The sequence below is a fragment of the Solanum pennellii genome, chromosome 7, assembly GCF_001406875.1.
Source record: "Solanum pennellii chromosome 7, SPENNV200".
NCBI lineage: Eukaryota > Viridiplantae > Streptophyta > Magnoliopsida > Solanales > Solanaceae > Solanum > Solanum pennellii.
Genome location: NC_028643.1, coordinates 79,025,221 through 79,047,774, shown reverse-complemented (window position 1 = coordinate 79,047,774; position 22,554 = coordinate 79,025,221). Strand labels below are relative to the sequence as shown.

Below are 22,554 nucleotides of genomic sequence, written 5' to 3'. Positions count from 1 at the left end.
TTTCATCACTATTTTGATATTCACGTAAAAAATTATGTAATACAACACAAACAACTACTATAAAGAGTGTTTTTGTAAAAGATAAAAGTTTGGGGTAAAATATCAATTTTTAAAAAATCCCAAATAATGAGATTTGACCCACCTAGTATTTGGGATATTTGCCAAAAATATTTACTAAATTGTATAGACAAGTATTATTTGTCAATTTTCCCCCAAATATTATTTGGAAAATCTATGGCCAAACGGATCCTTAATTTGGCTAATTTGTCAACTTAAGTTGTAACCCTTTTATCGAACCCATTTGAAGTGTTGGGCCCTCTTCTTTGAGCCCACTTGTTGAACACCAACCTCCAGCCCAATTCTCTTCTTCCACAAAGAAGCCAGCAACGGTAAAACCCAGCATCGACAAAACAATTTCAGTACACAACGGCTCCAAACAGTAGGCTGCATTTTCTAGTCAGACAATTCGTACATGTATCAGTGCTAGATGGAGCGATTCACTCAACATCGTTGCAATTTGTTGGGAATTTTCAAAAATCGACCGTTGTTCCTATTCTTTTTCCCCAGCCCTAATTTCGTCTATAAATACCCTCTTCACTGATAGAGAGCTAACTAACATTTGAACAAAAACCATTCTCAAATTAGTTCTGTTTCTTCTTTCACGCTGCCTGGAAAGAGGTAAATCCTTGTTTTGGTCTCGGATTTGGTTAATGAGTATAAGCTAGTATACATTCTGTTTTGGAGTTGTTGTTACCATATTGCATCTCACTCTTCATGGTTCATTTTCTTATTCCGATCTTATCTAGTTGTTTATAGTCATTGGTTTCGGTATTTCTCTTGTGGAACTGTCTATGTCACTTCTCAGTTGCTTGATACTTATGGAAATGCATATTTAAATACATTCAAGTTTGTTAAACCGAGTTTTTACCTTGTTCTCTGTTAGTGCAAATCTTCCCTTCCATGGCTGAAGAGTTCAAGTATTCTTGCAACACTGCCAGTGAAACCCTAGAATGGATCCATGCAATTATCAACTTCATTGCACCTTATCGTTATTTCTTAGATGCTCATGTCGTCAACTTTTTCAAGGTCTCACCTTCTATTCAGTTTACATAAGCTTAATTGATCTATTTTTGCTACTGTTTATGCTTTGCATATTGCACTCTGCTGCTATTTCATGTGTAAACTTGGAAATTGTTTGCGAGTATATGCAGGATAGACTATGGGAAGCTGTTGATAAAGAATGGATGGATTGTTTACAGAAGGAGTCGGTTGAAAATCTTCTCCGGATTCCTTCTGGTGTGGTTCAGGTAGATATAAGTACATATGTTTTTTGCTTTAAACTTTATATTGTTAAGTTCATGTGTACTTGGATCATTTCTAGTTCGAATTTGTTTGGTTAGTTTGAGTTATCGAAAGTGTAGAGTTACTAGGAGGTTCATTTGCTGCTTTGCTTTCAGAAAGAAGAATTTCACATTTTTTGTGTTGAATTACTTGTACAGGGTCAAGCAGTAGCACATATTTTCACTGCTCACTACTACGATCTGAGCTTATCTTTGAATATAACAAGTTCAACGAATAGCAAAGTTCCATTGGCTTGATTGGCCACTAATTATAGCAAATGTAATTTGGATAAATATAGCCATATTTATGGTATCTATTCCTTTCGCTGTATGGTTTTAAATAACAAGAATTTCATTACTTAAGTTTAATGTCACCTATCCAGAACTTAAAGGAAAAAAAATGAAAGGAAAAAAGTACTTTATTGTCTTCCAACTAACTAGTATCTATAGCAGTAAGATGACTTATTTCTTTGTTAATTGACTTTGTTTATTTGTGTTGTTAGGATCACTGGCCTGGCTCACTTAAAGACTTCATACTTACTCTGAGGTCTCTTTGTCTTTCACGTGAACAGGCTGATTTTCAGGTATATTTTTTTTTATTATCATTCTTTTCTTAAATTTGTGATACATGTTAGTTATAGATTTACCATTAGAGCTTTTCGACTTCTCGAATTCCATTGTTCTTACTCATGCTTTTCCCATATTTGAAGTTTTGTACACATAGCTTTCTTTACTGGTGGCATTTCTCTGGTTTGTTGCTGTGGCTTCTGGGTTATGATATCTGTATATCTAGACTAAAATTTCACAAGGGAGTCAGGAATTGAATTTCACTTCTTCTTCTGTTTGCTTGCAGGAATTTTCAGGAATGCACATAGCTTCACTAAGTAGTGTTTTAGCTCAAGGCATGAATCATAAGAAAAAGCATGAAGTAAGGCATGAAAGTAGCTTAGTCCTCTTACACTCCTATCTTTGTGCTCAATTGGTTGGCTACAAATCTGTGGAACAGTGTTTTGTTCTTTTTACGTTCGAGTCTTTTGTGTACACCACCTGCTGATATCAGGTCATTTGCGGAAGCTTTTTTTTTTTTTTTTACCATCAAGCTTTTATTATTAGCCTTTAGCTATGTGCTGCTCTAAGTATGTGATGCTGGAGTTTTTTTCTAATATTGAATTTTCTAGCTATGTGCTGCTCTAAGTATCCGTTTCAGTGTTCATTTTGTTTTCTCAACCTGAATGAAAAATATAATAAATTTTCAAAATGTTATAACAAAATGGATCAAAGATATACAAGTGCTTTTTTTTAAAAAAATATTTCCTACATTGAGCTTAGGTTCAAAAAACCAACTAATGCAGGTTCCGTCTGTGGGTTCAATTTTCTTAACCTGAACGATAGAATGGTAAATACTGTCTAAGCAGGTGGAAGTACTTTCTGCTCTGGTCAGCTTAGTTGCAAAGCAAGTTGGTGCCCGAACAATTGTTGATGTTGGTGCTGGACAGGTGTGTCTACTTCTGCTTTGATACAACTATCAAGCTTGTTCCTATGCAATTCAGATATTTTGCCTCTTTTGGTGTTGATACTAAGTGTGTATCTATATTTGCATATTAGGATTATAAAATTAATTATTATTTTATCTTAATTCATTTGATAGAATGACTCAATATATAGGTAGACTCTACATGACCAAGGACTTCTATTCGAGTTTGTAGATGGTGCTAGTTAATATTTTTTGCGTCAATTCCGTGTTGGGTTTCTACCCACAAAGGTAAGGATAAGATTCTGGGTATGTTGCTGTAGTAATTCCATGTTGGTTTTATTAAATTGATCGTCAGACAGACTTAAGGTGCAATTACTCCTGATAGTGTTGAAAGAAAAATCCAAAACTTTTTCTAGTAATTCTAATTGCAATAACATTTATGCCACAATCCCAAGAAAGTTTGGATTAGGTAGAATTTTCACTCTTCATGCCGCTCCATATAAGCTCATCTCATTCTAATATTGTACAAAACAGAATTAAAGTTGTAATAAGAACGTCTTCAGGTCACTGAAAACTAAAGGCCTTGTGAACCTTTTCTACTGGAGTAACCTTCTTACCAATAGTTTCAATGAATATTTTGACTTTGTTATTCCTTAGAATTCATCAGGAAGGTTGATTGTGCTAACCTATTTTCCACTGATGTAATTTTCAGCATCTACTGAATCCAAGCCTTATTAAAAAAAAAAGAAAGAAATATTCTAGTACTCGTTTTTGCGGAGAAATAATCATCTGGGTTATCTGGTTTTCGTGCTAACTGCATCTACTTAAGACTGTACATGTGGTGCAGGGTTATCTTGCACAAGTGCTTGCTTTTGACTACCAGCTTTCGGTAATTGCTATTGATGCTTGTTCACATCATGGCAAGATTACTGATGCACGTGCAGAGCGAATCAGGAAACACTATGCAGCTAAGATGCGTAAAAATTGGTAGGTAGAGTCTCAGAACGCGTACTTGTTGAAATTAATCATATATATGCAGCACATATTCCTTGTGCTAATGAAATCTTTACACCTAAAAAGTGGTCTTAAAATCTTGGCTGTGAATTGAAACTTTAGGACTATAGAGGAAGTTTATCTTCTAAGAAGTTGAGAGAAAAACTTCTTCCTTCTCTCAGTGCTGCAACTTGAGTTATCTGATAAACGTTACACAATAAATAACAGTGGTGGGCAGTAATCTCCGCCTACCTTATTTTCAGACGAACGAAATACATAGGTCAAGACTAACAAACAATACTGTCTTAGTTTATCCAAAGAAATTAATGAGCGCACATGAAATACATTTTATTAGGTACACTGGTTGGGGTGTTTGAGAAAAGCTGATTTGTTGCAGAAATTTGGCAGTATTCATTGTCCAGTTGACCAAACTATGCCTCTGTGTCAATGCTCTACATCAATCTGATTCATAGTTACACTTAGTTAGGATCAGTAGTTTGTGTCATGTTATTGGATGTGTTCCTCTTTCAGAATGCTTTTCCGTAATCCATTTCCCTTTTTTTCCAGCTCTGAACCGAGAGAGCTTAGTGTGCCAAAGACAGTTACATGCCGAGTGCTGTCTTCTGATACACTGAAGGCCTTGAGTAACTCCCTAATAGAGAAGGATCATGCAGGGAATCAACATATGGGCAATAGAAGTTCAGTCTCTCAGCCATCTCGATTTGCTGAGGATATACTACATTCTTGGTCTTGTAGTGATTCTACATTAGTTATTGCTGGACTTCATGCCTGTGGAGACCTCTCAGTGACAATGTTGAGGTGGGTACCATATTGTATATTGTGCTCCTTCCTAAGTCTCATGAGGTGGTGCTGACCTAAAACAATAACTAAAGGGTGCTAGGATGACCATACATGTTCATGAAACACTAGTCCAGAAAGACGGATATTCCATGTCTATTATTCTCCTTTTGTCATTCTAAGACCTTAAATTACCAATTGGAATACGTTCAGGCCTCCACTTTATGTTTCAATTATTACTAATTGGCTTATTCTTATCAGCTTGCTTTACAGAATCGTTTTAGGTTATGAATTATGATAGTCCCTCCCAATTTGATATTTGTGTGATGCACAGTTGACTCAATGTTTCTTATAATTTAAGGACATTCTTGGAATGTGACAAAGCTAAGGCGGTGATTAGCGTCGGTTGCTGTTATAATTTGCTTTCTGAGGAAGCCATTTGCGTAGCGGATTCTTGTTGTGGTTTTCCTGTAAGTCAAGGTGTTAAATCTGCTGGAGTAATACTTGAAAAAAGTGCTCGTGATCTAGCTTGTCAGGTAGATGAGTATTATACTATTCTTTGTTGACCCTTGCTGGTAGAACTTGCTTGAAATAACATCCAAATTTATTGCATCTCGAAAGTTGTTTACCTTTTCATTGTATTCTGACCTTGAGTTGCTTTATCAGAGTGCTGATAGATGGAGGGGCTTGGGTGAGAACGCAGGGCTTCACAACTTTGAGTTGCATGCATTCCGTGCTGCCTTCCAGATTGTACGTGCTGTTCATTTTGGTCTACAATTTATAGTTTCATTGGGCTTATCTACAAGTCCTTCCGTTGAAACATTTTGCCAATAGTAGCGGTAGCCCACTAACCTGCAGTTATTGTGAAGGTTCTCTGCAGACATTATCCTAGCATATTGCTAGAAAGCCCTACAATAGGGCGTCAGGGGAAAGCCTTACGGCGCCAACAGAATCAAAGGATCCTGGAATCCAATTTGCATCATGGGGGGTCTTCAGAATCTGGTGAGTATTGTGAAGGATAGATACCATTGATAAACTTCATTGGGTTTCAAGGTAAAATCATATAAGGTATATCTAGTATTCATTAGAACTTCTGTCAAATGCTAATTCATAAGGTATATCATATAATTTTGACCAGCCTTGTATGTTGTAGATGTCATGCCCCAAAACTTGGAAGGATGCAACTGACACTCCATGCATGAATAATAAACATAAACAGCTTGATAACATTTTTTTAAAAATTTAAACACTACATCAGTCGCCTAAACAATTGAAATAACACAAGTGACTGTATACACCCAAATTTAGAAGCTTAACTATGAAGGCTACTTATTAAGAAAATAAGCTCTTAAGTGCTTTCTATGCAGGTGAACCACGGGAGAGTGTGGCGTTTCTTCATGAATACTCTTCTATTCAGAGTTCTAATAGCGGCGAGTCTAATGCTGTGGACAGATGCTCACTATTTGCAAAATTTTGTGAGTCTGGGTTAGGTCGTTTACATCTCCCTCATTTGGCGGATACAGCTTACAGTGCAGTCTGGAGGGAGTCTGAATCATACGCTGTAAGTAGAAGATCTTTCATGACATTATTACTTTTAATTTCCTTGGAGCGTTACTATTTGTCTTCTGTACTTGAAACTACAACATGAAGAAACCCAGTACAGTCTGGCTGTACTTTAAAAACTGTTAGCGGTAAATCTAATGCAAATGCAATTTCAGAAACCTTGTTCTCTTTCCTTTACCTTTTAAAGACAAATTACAAGACAGTATATTAGTTCTGTTTTCCTTTGCTTATCGGCTGGCCAAGATTTGACCCGTTACTTTAATGAAGAGGTGTCCAGTTTGCTCAAACTGCAAGTCATTGACAAAAACCTCTTGTGGATAGTTGGATGATTAATGGTCAACTCTTTCTTCTCAGCATCAATTTGATTGACGTGATTTTAAAAGGTCAAAAATATCTTAATTAAGTTGAAGTACCACAGTATTGGGGCCTTGTTGTTTATTAGTCGATGTAATAGCTTTCACTTAGGAATGGAGATTTGTTGGTTGTACATTATGTACAACATTACTGTTCTTTCAGATTCTCAGGAGTTGAACTTACCAAACTGCAAGTCATTGGCAAAAACCTCTTGTGGATAGTTGGAGATTTTTAAATGGTCAACTATTTCTTCTCAGCATCAATTTGATTGACGTGATTTTAAAAGGTCAAAAATATCTTAATTAAGTTGAAGTACCACAAACTAGCTCAAAATATGTCTATGTGCGATCCTTGTTGGTTTTGTTCTCGAGAAAGTAAATATGTCTGTTATTTCTTATATTCTTTTTGGGGCCTGATAAATAACCAAAAAGATTCCTTTAAAAGAACAAGAATCTTTCTTACTCTGATAAAAGTAATTAACGTTCCGCAGGAGTTAATAGGACCTTATTGGTCTCTTCGTGCTGCCCTGGGCCCCGTTTTGGAAACTCTTATACTGCTTGACCGATTGTTGCTCCTCCAGGAGTATGGCAGTGATCTGGAGGCAAGCCTCTTACCTATTTTTAATCCTGTGTTATCTCCGAGGAATATGGCTATCATAGCTAGGAAAATTAGAAAGTAGAAAATTTTCTACAGTCTCCAAAAATGTGATTCAACATACTGTGTTGCTATGATTTGTTCTCAGATATTTTGACCGGTTCTGTGTTATCCTTTTTTTAATAAATCTTCCTTAACCAAGAGAAAAAATGTCAGAAGAAAGGAAGCAATTTGCGACCAGGAACAAGCTATATTAATACACAGATGTCTTTTTAACCAAGAGAAAAAGAAGAACAGAAGAAACAGGAAAAAATTTGCAACCAGGACCTAGCTTTGTACATGGTCCTCGTGGAAGCAAAACATGGACCTCTAGTGGTGAAACGGTACTATAGATGATATTTGGTTTGCAAGGTGTCTCTTTACACATTTGATCTCAAGTTTATATACACATTTGATCTCGAAGGTGAGAAGACAAGCCCGAGAATGAGAATATCAATTGAAATATATATCCAACCTATTGCTAACTTAAATGTTGATTGGTTCCACATTCTGACTACTCTGGATTCTTATGATTATCATATTGTCACTTTGGGATGTAATGTCATGAGAAATTGTCCTTTTTAATATATAAGTTGTGGATGGTTGTGTCCACTGTCCTATGAAGTATTCAAGGACAATAGACAAATGACAGGTGATGACATGAACTTTAAGCTAATTACACATTTTATATTATTTATATGTTATTCATGCTTCCTTAGAGTGATTTCAAGTTCCTCGCAGATAACTCGTTCTTATATTTATATGTTATTATTACATAAGTGTCAGGATTGTGGTGTATGGTAATCGTGCTGTTGATAGTCTATGTAAAGGCTGAAATAGAAGCTTAGTTAGTTGCAACAATCTATAAAGTGCATTATTTATCATGATTACCATTGCTAAATAGAATGTAGTGCAGGTTTACCTGCAGGAGAGAATGACTTGCAAAATCATTCTGTTGATATCGGGGAGTGGTATGAAGTGTACAGATTTGCAAATGTAAGAAGGTACTTTGCTAACTCCTTGCATTCTTTTTATATCTTTTGGGTAGGAGGAATTTAACTCCATTGTGGACTAATGTGTATGTGTAACAACAACATACGCAGTATAAGTGGGAGTCTGGGAAGGGTAGGATGTACTCTGACCATATTCCTAATAAAATAACCATTTCCAATAGACCCTCGGCATTGTAAGAAGTAATGCGTGTGTAAAAGTGGTAATTTTAAACTGAGTTGAGTACACCAATGTCTAACCTTTGGTTAATGCTCTGCCGAACTGATGCACACAAAGTCTTCCGGACTTGCGTATGTGGAGACAGGCCTAATTGTATTTACTTATCTATAAACCTTATAAATTCTGTCTCATTATCAAATCCTCCCTTCCATTTTCTAATATTATTAGGAAATTGAACCTCAATCCATGGTAGGCTAGAATATCCACTGAGCTTTATACGGTAAAACAAGTTCCTTATTTTGCTTTAAATAAAAATGGTACCCTTAGTGTGTATTGCCATCAACTTGGGGTAAGGATAGTCCATTGTCTCTTTTATTAGTTGGTATGTTAACAGCTTAAAGATACTCGTAGCATAATGTGTGATCGTCTACACTGTTTATCCAAAAAACCTCAAACCAGTTGAACTAACAATTACACCTTATGTATGACTTATGCTTAATCAGCTTTCGATATATATATATATATATATATATATTTCAACTTTGAGCGTGCACTCAAAGTTATAATACAAAATTGAACAAGTAGATGCACGTATATCATGTAGAAGTAGGATGTGTGTGTCTACTTATTCAATTTACATAAATTTAAAGGCATATTTGTGTACACTCACTTCCGTATAAAAAGAAGAAGTAAATTTTGTCACCTTCACCTCAAATTAAATATTAATATTCTTAATAGTAAGAGTTTTCTAGAGGATAGAATTCAAAGGTTCAAAGTTGCTCGCCGTCAGAGCATTAACCTCAGGAGACTTTTGATCAAGACATGGAGAAAAATGGGATCTAACAGGTGGCACTTTTTGGAGTGAACACACGTGAAAGTTTGAATAAATATTTGTTGTTTAGTACAGTTGTTAGGTGGGACAAATCAGATATTAGTAAGAATGACATTGAAATTCCCACTAGGAGGAATGATATACTCATGGTTACTATTAAAAACATGATTACTCAATAAGTTGCTATCAAAAGCAAAAGGAAAGTATTCAAGGAATTTGGTATAAAATACAAAAACTTGCATTTCCAAACTTAAAAACTATTGTCATAAATTGAACTCTCATGGCTGGATGAAAATGGCTTGAATCTTATCAGTTATTTGTTCTTGAAGTCTATCTAGAATCAAACTATTGAATATTGCGGCTTTATACTTGAAAAAGAATAATGAAATTAAGTACGAATTAAGTACCAACTCTTTCTACTTCCCACTTTGTAGGATTACATGAGTATGCCGTTGTAGAATTGCTCTAATGATTTTTCATTTGAAGTTTATGGGTTTCTAGTTTATATAATAAGTAGGTTTACGATCAAGTATCTTTAAATATTTAGTGACTTTCTTCGCATAAACATGATTTAGATAACTTTTATTGAATTAATATGAACTTTTAGATCTTCTTTTGTCAGTATAGGATGATATGATTAATTTATATAGCATTTTAACTTTTAACTATGCATGACAATATTTCTCAAAGATAAAAGGCAGATTTTATCTATGATATTGACCACGTCTCTAATAAGATATAATCTAACCACTAAAACAAATGAAATAAACTACGAACTTCATGGCTAACATATGTTGTTTATAATTCATTATAATCTATTACTAAATAAAATTAGTAATGAATTTTATTGTTTAACTAGGCTCTAATAATAAAAGCTTTGTTATATGTTTTAAATTAATCTTTCATTTGGATATTTATGGCTATTTTTTTCCATGATCTAATTTTTTTAGGCTGAGTTTTCATAAGCAACTTTTTTTTAAGAAAGGAACATTTAATCTTTTGACTTTTCCTAGAAAATTCAAGACGAAGACATATACAACACTATTCTAAATAGAACTTTCTACCAAAATAAATCGAACTTACTTTGACCATAAAATGAATATAAGCAACCCTCAAAAGATCACAAGTAAGAAGACAACGAGAAATATATCAAAAGACACAAAGATTTAACGTGGGTCGGTCAATCGACCTACGTCCACAAAGGAGATGAGCTATAAATATGAGAGTACAAAATACAGAGAGAAACAACATCAACCAATTCACTCGGAATACGTGGGAGGTTCACACAAGTGATAATTTATGAAGCAATCCACAAATTCTCCCTCTAATCAAAACTCCCAGAGCTTTTTAAGACTACATTGTGAATGCTGATTAAGTTAGAAGGAACATGTCTCTATTTATATAGTACCTAAACATTTTCCTACTAGAAAAAGGATTAGTTAATCCAAAATCATTCCCTAAAAGGAAAACATCAGGGCAAATAAAACCCAACAAATCTCCTCCCCCTTGGCCTGAATTTCTGACAAAATAAATTTCTCCACATTCTTCATTTAATCTTCAACAACTTGCTTCTCTTCTCCTTAATCTCCTTTGCAAAATTTATGTCTCAACACAGAGAACCTCTCTGAAACAATTTCTCCGACAAAATCTTCATTACTGTCAAAAAGGTTGCGGCTACACCTGCCAAGATGAACACCTCTTTCTAACCTGGTTCAATAATCGGTTATCGAACCACTGAACCTGACTCTGTCTTTGAATGGCTCTGATACCACTTGTTAGGATCGAAAAAGCAGGTGTAAATGCGGAAGCTAGCAAAGCAAACCTCGAAAGACCACGAGTAAGAAAACAACGAGAAATATATCAAAAGACACAAAGATTTAACGTGGTTCGGTCAATCGATCTACGTCCACAAAGGAGATGAGCAATCAACTATAAATATGAGAGTACAAAATACAGAGAGAAACATGGGAGGTTCACATAAGTGATAACGTATCAAGCTTGTGACCCACAAATTCTCCCTCTAACCAAAACCCTCAAAGTCTTTTAAGACTACATTGTGAATGCTGATTAAGTTAGAAGGAACATGTCTCTATTTATAGAGTTTTAAACTTTTTCCTACTAGAAAAAGATTAGTCAAACAAAAACCTTTCCCAAAAAAGGAAAATCTATTTATGGTAAGAAATCAGGGCAAATAAAACTCAACAGAAGTTGATATTGAAGGCCTCAAAGTTGTCTTTCACTTTATTAGTTGTCCTCTGAATTAACTTGCATTCAAAATTTGTTGATTATTAGTGTGAACATATTATATTTATAGAACCTATGAATTTAAAATTTATAATATTTAACTACTATAAGTAATTTGCCATAGTATATCTATCACAAGCCTTATTTAAAAAATTAAATAGATTATATTATAAAATAATTCAATAATTGCTCATGTTTTACAATCATAAAGTAAGAATATCATTGCGTGACTGCTATAATAATCTTTGAAACTAAGGCAGCGTTTACTGTTATGAATAGGGGAGTGCCAAATCTGTACATGTTTCTTTATTCAAAATCTCTTGAATATCCAAATTGGATTTAAGTTACACACCTGATGTAAAATTTCTTTTATATAGTAGGACATCCATTATAATTTCCTCAAGATACAAAGTATTTTTTTCGTCACAAGTTATATGTGGCATATTTGATTCTATGTGGATGGAGTTCAAGAAAAAAAGAAAGATACTTGGTAATTGTCATATACATTTATTTGATTATAAATAGTCTTAATAAGAAAAAAAATGAAAATTCGAAAAGTAAATTATTTTTAAATAAATTAAAAAATCGTCTTAAGTAGGTATGACACATAAATTAAGATGAAGATAATAATTTATCAAGTAATTTATTTGTATACTGATCCGATTATATAAATATTTATAAATTACCAACAATGCTTTGAAATTAAACCCATCTAAATATTGGGTTATATGGTCTTCAATTGCTAGCTTTCTCATAATTTATTGATGGTCAATCATTTTCATTATCTTATCTTCTTATATTTTCCTTTTCTAGATGTATTTTTGGAATATATTTTGCTTTTATAAGACCTTTAGAGTGTGGATATTATTGAAAAACACACATACACACCCACTCTTATTAGCCAAAGGGACCCTTTTGACGTGTGGCCATTAATTCAATTCTTTTTCTCAAGTTAAACGATTTAGTTGCCTCTTATATCAATCATTAAAAATTTCCTAATCAAGTGTATTCAATTATCAATAGCAATTTTGACTAGATTGCTTTGTTAATTTTTCGGTCACGTAGTCGAAATTATTTATTTATTGGAAAACCTTTTTTTTCCTTTTCATCTCATGCGTTGTGTCCCTATTTATACGTAAAAATGGTGTCATTATATAATTCACTCAATACAAGACATTTAATATGGGCATTCAGAGCGTCGGGGGGCGAAGCTAGAGCGTAGAGGAGTTGAACAAATTTGTTCATTTGAAAATGTCAATGTATAAGGTCAATATATATAAATATATAGTAGATAATTAACTCGTTTGTGTGACCTAGCATGATAAAACATTATCAATCTGTCATTTTACAATGATCACTATATAAACGTTACTCCCTAGTTTTGAGCAAATGTACTACTACTGTGTATGTGGGTGTGCACTTACTTATTAAGAATGGATAGAAGAAAAAATAACTCTACAAAGATCTTTTGAATATTATTTCATTATTTGGATAAGTAAAAGTAAAACTCTCTTCTATGACTTGAAACAAAATAAGTTTATAAAAAAGCTACCAAATCTAAAACTCTCTTTTAAGACATGAAACAAAAAATTAAATTTATAAAAAGCTACCAAATCAATTGATCGACCAGAAAAGAGTTGAAAAATCATGGAAAAAATGACATTCTCCACACGAGCAAAAGAAGAGTGTGAATCTACCACAAGAAAGGAATTTCACTCTTATTGGATAGTATATAATAAAAAGTTTGGCAATCAGTATGGAATATGAGTACTTTCTTTTGACTCTTAAGTGAAACTTTGGTGATCTCAAGGCCCCCAAAATTAATCATTATTGTTCTTTTGAAAAAGATGGTCAATTGTGGACAAATTTAGATTGCCAATGGCAAGGGGACTTACTATTGAAGGTGAAAAATTGGATCCAAATAAAAAAAAAGGGAAAATTAATTGATATAACCACCTTTTGATTTAGTTGTGTCCCGTAATAAATTGTTTGTCAGTCATCTCTTTCTCTCAAACTCTCGCTCGCCACTCTCCTCTCTTGCTCCATCTCTCGCTCGCTTCCTCTCACTTTATACAAATACAAGTGTATAAAATTTGTTTAGATTTGTATAAAGCAGAGGAAATTGTATAAATACATATATTTTTGTTCCTCTCTCTCCTTTCTCCCAGATCTCGCTCGCCACTCTCCCTAATCTCGCTCGCCATCGTCGCCTCTCTTAATTATTATACAAACAGAAGCGAAATGTATAAATTGCGTTTCTATTTGTATAAAGCGAGAAAAAATTGTATATACACATGTAAATATATATATTTTCGTCTTATACACTTATAATTATACGATAAAAATGTTTCTCTCACCAGTTTCTTTTGCCTTTTTCTCTTTTTCGTTTTATACATATTCAAATTGTATATAATTTCTCTCTTTCTCGTTTTATACAATTCGATTCAATTGTATATTCCTTGTCCAAGTCTCTTTTGCCTTTCTCTCTTTCACATTTTATACAAATTCAAATTATACATAATTGTTTTATATACTTATAATTTATACATTTCGTTTTATACAATTTTCTGTCCAAATCTCTTTCTCTTTCTCGTTTTACATATTTTGTTTTATACAATTCCTTCAATTGTATATGTATTGCGAATTATACATTTATATGTTTGTTATGGAGTGTAATTATGTAAACTTATAGCATACAAATATGAATTTATGTTTAAAAAAATTTTGTGGACTTTCAAATTGAAATGGGCTCCAAATCCAAGTGCTTAATGGTTGCCGAAAAAGGTCAGTCCAAAAACGTCATGCTTTCAATTGGCACGTCACAAAACAGTTAAGTACAATGGGTGGGCCTTTTTTAATAGTAATAATCTGAAAGAAACCTCAAATTTCCAGATGGTGGCGAATATCTGGTTCGGTGCCAACTCTTATCTACGGTTGTTTGGCGTTTGATATTTATAATTTATAAATTAGAATTTATTTGTATAAGATTTATCATAATAATGATCAAAATGATATATATATGTATATATATAAAATATTATATATATGAATTTGAGAAATATATAAAATATGCAGATTTTATTTCTCTCATAATTTGTGAGATTTAAAAAAATTATTTTGAAAGATATAATACTAAATTAAACATAACAAATGAACAATAACAACAACAAAATAAAACCAACAACAAATAATAACAGAAATTAAAGAACAAGAAACTACGAATGATATTGATAACTTCCTATTAATTTTCTACAATAATCTTTGACGATTTCTTAGAAAAATCTACTTCTAATTTAAAATAGAGAATTTCTTCTATTAATTTCAGGGCAACTTCTAACTTGTCTGAACCATTTCAAGTAGTCCTATAAGATTACTCTCTCAACATAAACTGATTTATTAGCAAGTGGTTATAGGAGAAATATAATAAGCACACCTTTATTCGATGACAACAGCCAAAAATTAATACATAAATAAATTATGTCAAGAGAATTCAACAAGTAATATATATCCAAAAAGAAAAAAAAAATAAGAAAAAAAAGTTAGAGAAGCATTAATATGAAAGAATCGATTTACCTTCTCAAGATAAAAATGTTATAAATTTACGTATACGTTATCGTTCACACACTCATTTTGGTTTATATTTACAATTAGCTAAGAATGGATCAAAGTTCCGAACAAGTAGGCAATGACTCAGTTATGAAAGAACACGTCAGCAAGTAGGCAACCATTGGTGAGCCACGTCATCATCATACGTGAGGCAAAAGAATCCTCTTAGAAATTCAAACCACACAAATCTCACTTTTATATTACACGGAATTATTGGTTGACTTATTAACCACTTGATTTTATTTAGTGAAAATTAAAAAATAAATGAACAAAAGAATGTATTTTCCTACTAATTACCTACTCAAGAGAAATAAATAATAGGTCCTCAACACTAAAATCAACTATTTTTATATGACATATTCTTTTTCCTTTTACTATATTCTAAAAATATGACACATAATATTTTAAAGTACTATATTAAGAAATAAAATTAGTTTGTCTTCTTAAACTCAAAGGTCGTTGTTGGATGCTTTTTATACTATTATCTTAATTTTAAAATTCTCTTTTTATTTTTGTGATATACTTTTATTAGCTAGCCAACAAATGACCAAAATATCACGATATATATGAATTTATTCAAAATAATTTCTATTATATTTTATATATTCCAAAACTTTTTATTTCTTTTATAAATTTTGTGTCTAGTCAACATGAATAGATATAACTTTTTCGGTTAAATTTAATTAAATATGATTATGTAGATCAAAAAAGAAATTTTTTATTAAATTTTATTTCAGTTCAAAATAGCGTAATTTAAAATAATAATGAAATTAGACATGGGACTATAATAACTAGTGCTTATATATAGATGAAGTAGAGTACCATTTTAGTGATGTTAATAGGGAAATATCATACTATCTTTTTATGAACCACCTCCCCTTGGACTTTGATACACTTAAATCTCCTCTTTCTTTCTTTCTTTTTTTTTTTCATTTCTCTTCAAAATGAGTAACAACAACAGCTTGAGCATGGTGGAATCCAAATTACCACCAGGATTTAGATTCCATCCAAGAGATGAAGAACTTATTTGTGATTACTTAATGAAGAAAGTTGATCAACAATCCGAATATCAACAACAATACCCTCTTCTCATAGAAGTTGACCTCAATAAATCTGAACCATGGGAAATTCCTGGTACGTTTATACTAATTACTTATACAGAATCTTATAATAATTCATAGATTCGAATTTATTTCATTCACATCTTTTAATTGATCACACACTTTTATGCTATATTATTTTTCTATATGAATTTTTTGTTTGTGACACATAGTTGGGTTGTGGATGAAGTGATAGCTAGCTACCGGATTGGTCCAAAGTTTTCATTTTTTTGTTTCTATTTTTTCGTGGATAAGAATATCATACACTGCTAATAATAATTGTGATTAGTCTTAATTAGAAAAAAAATAATATTTAAAATTGTCTTCTTCGTTAGCATTAACACTTACCAATTTTAATTTTCTTTATGCTTATTTGTTTGTTCACACTGCGTATGTTAAACGCTCTCAAAGTAGTTCTACAATATAGCTTGACTTTCCTGTCTATAACCCAAAGTCTTTAATTTATATTTTTCAAAATAAGTAACCACAGAACATTAATTACCATGGTCCTCCTGCTTTATTTTTGTTTTCTAATAAAAGAAATTAACCATCACATAATAACAATGAACACTAAAAAATTATATAAAATTTACAAAATTAATTATTTTTATGTAGATTTATAATAGAAGTTAAATTCTCTTTGAGTTGTATTTGAATATGTGAATGATATATGAGATATATACGAATTAATGGTTCTCATAAGATTTCTCATTCAATTAACTTTTGTAGAAATTGACAGTATTGGCATATTGTGTTGAAACAAAAGATGGTGAAAGCGATAGAGATTAATGCAAATATTGATGAATTAACTTACAACATGGCATATATATCTCTTAAGTGACTTGTGTCAACCACACGCGTGTACATTTATACTCCAATTTAGAGAAAATTAAGTACCATTAATTCTGGTCATAACTTTACCCCGTTTAATTTAAAGCTATCTTGTCGACATCCTCAATTTTTCTTTTGCCATTGAGAGTGTCTCGATCAGTTTATATCTATCTTGATTAAATTTATTAGATATGTATCTTCAGAGATGCATTAAGAGTGGTGAGAGCGGATTTTCAAGAATCCAATTACTTCTGTGTAGATCGTATATTTATATTAAAAAATATTTTAAATATATAAAAGAAACATTTGTTGAGAATACAATAACAAAGTAGACACTTGGTTCCATTCCTCTTCTTTTTTTTCATACTCTACCCATCGATCAGGAGGATCAATAGTGTTCTCACTTATTCTTTTGCATAACTAAAATCTTTAACCTACCAGCTAATAGTGGGGTATGATTCCGCTTATACACGTATAATAAAATTTATTTATTTTAGTTTTTGAAATCACTAGCTATAAACTCGTTATAAACTTCAAAATGTGGATTGACCTTTGTATTTTTCTAATACATATATAAATAAAGATAATAGATATCTAATGAAATTAATCGAGCTATTTATGATAGATTTTGGAGATAAGCAAATATATCTCCAATGAAATTAATTGAGCAAAAATTGATCACCTAGCTAGTAATTTTTTGGGGTCAACTTAATCCCTTTATTGTAGGAATATAATTCTTTCTTTTACATATCTATTTTCAAAGGAACAGTAATATACACGCACTATACATGTAGGTTCTTTGAACTTTAAATTTCCCCATCAACATCTTTTACCTAAGCCATTTGCATAAATATGACCCTCCAATAATTAATTATCTCCATTTTTGGATAGAGATTTTAGCACTTAACCCATGCATAAAAGTTAGGCCATTTTTTCAAAAATAAAACAGGTCCCCTTCCCTTTTTATCATCATCTTCTTAATTTTCGATAATAATACTATGAAATTGACATATTCCTTTTTCCTTTCATTTTCTCATCCTTTTATTATTTGTTTCTTATGCTACTCAATCCTATCTTCTTATGATGCATGTCACGTTGAAACTTACTATGATTTTCTAGAAACAATCAATCAATATTGAACTATGTAATCATCTCATTTAAACAGAGATCATATCTTTTATTATTACCATTGAATTGTGTAGTACCTAAGCTAAAATTAATTACTTAATGATAACGTTATATAATATTTACAGAAGTGGCATGTGTTGGAGGCAAGGAGTGGTACTTCTACAGCCAACGTGACCGAAAATACGCGACGGGGCTCCGAACAAACAGAGCCACCGTATCTGGTTACTGGAAAGCCACCGGAAAAGATCGTGCAATCATCAGAAAAGGAAGTCTAGTAGGAATGAGAAAAACCCTAGTTTTCTATCAAGGGAGAGCACCAAAAGGAAGAAAAAGTGATTGGGTTATGCATGAATTCCGCCTAGAACCTCCCATTCGTCCTCAAATTTCTTCTCTAAAGGTACTCTACGATCTCTAATTGAGTTTTAAATTTAATATTTATATACGTTTTTGTATATACTAATAGAACATCAACTAATAAACCATAGATTTTCTTAGTAAGTTTTAATAAAATATCATTTACATGTGCAATTAATTTACTTTGGAGTATATATGCTTTGAGAATATTATATATATATCATATAATACATGCATAAAATTCTATATATATTAAACAAAAAAATTGTATATGTAAAAAAAAAGAAGGTAAACTAGTTCTTCTTTGGTCATACTGTCATTTACTTTTGCCGATAAATATGACGAGTTTTGAAGCATTTAGGTCCATAAAAAGTTCATTAATTATTATATTATGAAAAAAAATATCATAAAACTATAAAATAAATAAAGTAGATAAAAGTAGTTTTCATTTGAGAGAACTGTCCATTCATATTTCTTTTTTAAAAGAAAAAATTATTTGAGAAATTGTGAAATAAGCATGAATTTAATTTGTCGTTATGAAAAATACAAGTATGTGGCTGTACATAATAAATGACAGTTCATATATATTTATGGCCCATGATAATGAACTTTTGGCTTAATTATCTAAATTATCCTTTTCTCTTGGCCTACTTATAATATAGTAATTGATTAATCCAATCGCTATAAATGCGGTTAAGTTCTTCTTGGAATCTTATTCTATATTCAACTGTAAACATCATTGGAAGTTTCCTCTATCATTTTAAGAATATGGTTTTATGAGTTATGACAAATATGTGAACTATTTTATCTTTTAAAAACTGTATTGGTAGTTGACCAACTTACAACTACTACCTTAAGTCATTTCACTTTTAGGAATTACATATTCACTAAATACAATAATAATAGTAATAATAATAAATATAGCGTAATCTTATGTGAAATTTGAAGAATATCTTTGACTAGGTATAAACTTTAAAGGTTAATTCAAATTATATATAGAATAGGTAGTAGCTAGGAAATACAATAGAACATTATTGTTCTAATTTGATTAATGAATTTGATTCCTTGAAATCCTTGAAAGATTTGTAAACCAATTCATATACTATTATTAAATTATGTCAAATTTTGTGAGACATATCTAGCACAATTATTGTGATATAATATGTTACTAATCAGTGCTACAATGATAAGAACAATATCTCATGATTCTTTCGTAATCTATGTTTAATCAGAATAAATTCCATTTCTCAATTATTATTTATTTAGATAACAACACAACCTAATTACCTAATCCCCTTGTCCTTGACCACGTCACGTTATTTCAGAAAAATAAACATTTTTTTCTCATAAAGAATCAATTACTTGGTGATCATGGATATTATTAAAATTCATTCATATATATGGAACTTTTTTCTCTCAATTATTTTAATTCATTTACATTAATAGTGTAGTATAGTACAATGATTATTATTATATTATATTGTCAGCGTATAAAAGTTGAATCTTTTTTTAACAGGAGGATTGGGTATTATGCCGAGTATTTCACAAGAAGAAGGAATTACTTGGTACCAAGCAAGAAATTGGAAGCAACAACCTATACTACGATAACGATACAATAAGTTGTTCATCTCTACCACCATTAATGGATCCTTACATTACTTTCGACCAAACAAACCCTAACAACAATAATATGAATGAATTATATTATGAGCAAGTGCCCTGCTTCTCCATTTTCACCCCTAACCAAACTTTCACTTCCCATAGCCACCACCTCCCCTCCGCCACAACCGCCATCGGATCTACCGCATACGGTGGTTTTCCAGCTGATATTGGAAATTACCTAAATGCCACTGCAACATCCTCTACGTGTGATAACAAAGTAATTAAAGCTGTTTTAAGTCATTTGAGTACCAAGAATAATATTATTATGGAAGGTAATAGCAATAACAACAATATTATCAATCCTGCCCAAAATATAAAAGGAGGAAATTCACCTAGCTTTGGTGAAGGAAGTTCTGAAACTAGCTTTTTATCTGAGGTGGGATATCCTACAATGTGGAACAATTATTGATTTTTGAGAGAAAATATTCTACTTAGATGTGTGATATTATATATGGCAAGTTCTTGTTTTAGTTGCTAGTATTATATTGTAATCTTAGAATATATATATAACTATACTAGCTAGATTAATTTCCAATACATGTATGCATGTAATTCCAATAATGATACTTTCCTAGTGGTTAATGTATAGAATTGTCTCCTAGATAGATTGGAATTCTCCATATCATCGTCGTTTTTTTGTTGCATTTATCTCCATCTTGTCCTTGCGCTGTTTTTTTTTAAAGTAATATCGACATATGAAAAGAGTAAATATACAAATAAATCACCATAATAATTAGTTAGTGTATCATTTCAAATTTATATTTGCTTAGAGTGTATATTCTCTGACAATGTCCATCCCCAAATTAAATAACTTTTTTTATAAAAAGATTTCTTACATATGAAATGGCAAAAATGACTATAACAACTGGTTTAATTAAATTAAAGTTAACTTTGGGGGATAATTGTAGTTTCTTAGAACATCGGGGTCCCCAAAACAATATTCAGTTATTGTTCATGCATTTGAATTTATTTCATTTGTGCTTCATGCATTGTATCATAGATACGCATGCCTAATTCTTGGACATGAAGTGAAAGGTATACTGTATACACCAAATATAGGATCTTCTTTTTGTCCAAAAATATATACCCATTTTTTTGGAATTGCGTATTGTAAAGTGGAATCATCATATTTGACAAGAAAAATAGAAAGACTCTAAAGATGAAACTTGGATAAGCTTAATTTAGTTACACATAACATTCATTGTATCATAATATCCATATTCTTAATTAGGAGGCACTCCTGTCTGTAAAAAGCAAACCCCCAAAAAAAGATCATTAATTATTTTTTATCCTATAATTACTTTCATTTTGAACTTCCATATAATCAACAAAAACGTTGTTATTGTGATACTATATTATTGTCTGCTTTAAGTCAAATTTATAAGATAGTAAATTAATTAACGTTCAAAAGACTATTAGTCAAACCTCATACCGTAAATAAGAAATATTGATGTCAATACCAATTAAACGTTAGCAAAAACAATTCTAAAATATTTTTTAACATGATATAATATCAATTTTGAGCCAAATGCACATTATTTTTCTAAAAAAGTATGTTTAGAGCATTAAAATATCACTTCATCTAATATATAATTTTTTTTCGTTGAAATTATTAGTAAAAACCCTTAATAAGCTAAGGGAGCTGTTTTATAATCTTTGGAATAGTAGAAATCAATTAAATTTTGTGAAGGTTTGACTTTCTCCTCATGATATTTCCTTTGGAATGTCTAATCAATAAACAATGTAAATAACCAATCATTTTTGAAAACTCTTAGCTGCCGACCCTTCCTTTAGTACAATTCTTTAAATGAAATAAATTTTCTTTTTCAAAAACAAAATAAAATCATATATATACAACTATACAAGTCAATTGTATTATTTTTCATTGAAGATGACAAGAGCAATACATCAATTTTACATACATACTCTTAATAATCCATAAATGTGGCACATGGGGTAATCAAAAGGATATGAAAATAAATTAAAATTAAGTATCTCCACCTAATAATATTAGAAATGAAAATTACTTAACTACTTTCTAATTAAAAATACAGGTACTATAGAAAAATATGTGAAATCAAATAAATATATTTTAATGTCAAACGCCAGAAAACAAGAAGATTGATTAAGAATAGTCAATTTTGTTTCACAAAAATTTACGAGTAATTAATGTAACTATCATAAAAATTATGAGTTATTAATCTAACTATCACTTTCATCTCATAGCTAATTACAGGTAAGAAAGACAATCAAGAAAATAAAACACTCAAATCCTTCTTTGCTCAGCAAGATTTGCTGACTTAATTTCATCTTTAATTCCCTGTTTGCCTACAGATCCCACACGTAAACTACTAATTACAGAGTATATTTTATGTTCACACTCACACATTAATTACAAAAGTTACTATAGCCATTAGCAAGTTCTCTAAATTTAAGTAAATTCAACTAATATATTAGTCTATGGTGGTAATT

At 31.4% G+C, this 22,554-nt stretch overlaps 2 protein-coding genes across 7 annotated transcripts; both read left to right on the top strand.

Annotated features, from left to right (window-relative positions):
* Positions 1–398: 398 nt before the first annotated feature.
* LOC107026530 (methyltransferase-like protein 25) lies at positions 399–9,764 on the top strand. 6 transcript variants are annotated; one of them, XR_003579552.1, is made up of 14 exons: positions 400–678; positions 944–1,086; positions 1,212–1,307; positions 1,844–1,924; positions 2,194–2,268; positions 2,756–2,836; positions 3,662–3,801; positions 4,375–4,626; positions 4,967–5,141; positions 5,272–5,355; positions 5,475–5,607; positions 5,973–6,166; positions 6,436–6,551; positions 6,685–6,855. XR_003579552.1 is itself a non-coding variant. In XM_027918650.1 (14 exons), exons 2-14 carry the CDS (start codon positions 961–963, stop codon positions 8,153–8,155), a joined length of 1,632 nt encoding a protein of 543 aa, XP_027774451.1. In that variant the 5' UTR covers positions 400–678; positions 944–960; the 3' UTR covers positions 8,156–9,764. The 6 variants fall into 6 exon arrangements, 5 of the variants coding, with proteins under 5 accessions (XP_027774454.1, XP_027774455.1, XP_027774451.1 ...); XM_027918650.1 differs by lacking the exons at positions 6,436–6,551; positions 6,685–6,855 and adding exons at positions 7,013–7,123; positions 8,072–9,764; XM_027918653.1 differs by lacking the exons at positions 4,375–4,626; positions 6,436–6,551; positions 6,685–6,855 and adding exons at positions 7,013–7,123; positions 8,072–9,764 and having other exon boundaries at positions 399–678.
* A 5,922-nt stretch (positions 9,765–15,686) lies between these two features.
* LOC107024568 (NAC domain-containing protein 21/22) lies at positions 15,687–20,704 on the top strand. The gene is made up of 3 exons (XM_015225558.2): positions 15,687–16,141; positions 18,192–18,463; positions 19,937–20,704. Exons 1-3 carry the CDS (start codon positions 15,952–15,954, stop codon positions 20,489–20,491), a joined length of 1,017 nt encoding a protein of 338 aa, XP_015081044.1. The 5' UTR covers positions 15,687–15,951; the 3' UTR covers positions 20,492–20,704.
* Positions 20,705–22,554: the final 1,850 nt, after the last annotated feature.

What these genes read in the sequence shown, in the direction of transcription:
- LOC107026530 (XM_027918650.1), top strand. Translation starts at nt 961, where the DNA reads ATGGCTGAAGAGTTCAAGTATTCTTGCAACACTGCCAGTGAAACCCTA. An exon ending in CTCGTGATCTAGCTTGTCAG is followed by an intron (nt 5,142 to 5,271) that starts GTAGATGAGTAT and finishes TTGCTTTATCAG; the next exon opens with AGTGCTGATAGATGGAGGGG. An exon ending in GGGAGTCTGAATCATACGCT is followed by an intron (nt 6,167 to 7,012) that starts GTAAGTAGAAGA and finishes AACGTTCCGCAG; the next exon opens with GAGTTAATAGGACCTTATTG.
- LOC107024568 (XM_015225558.2), top strand. Translation starts at nt 15,952, where the DNA reads ATGAGTAACAACAACAGCTTGAGCATGGTGGAATCCAAATTACCACCA. An exon ending in TGAACCATGGGAAATTCCTG is followed by an intron (nt 16,142 to 18,191) that starts GTACGTTTATAC and finishes TAATATTTACAG; the next exon opens with AAGTGGCATGTGTTGGAGGC. An exon ending in CTCAAATTTCTTCTCTAAAG is followed by an intron (nt 18,464 to 19,936) that starts GTACTCTACGAT and finishes TTTTTTTAACAG; the next exon opens with GAGGATTGGGTATTATGCCG.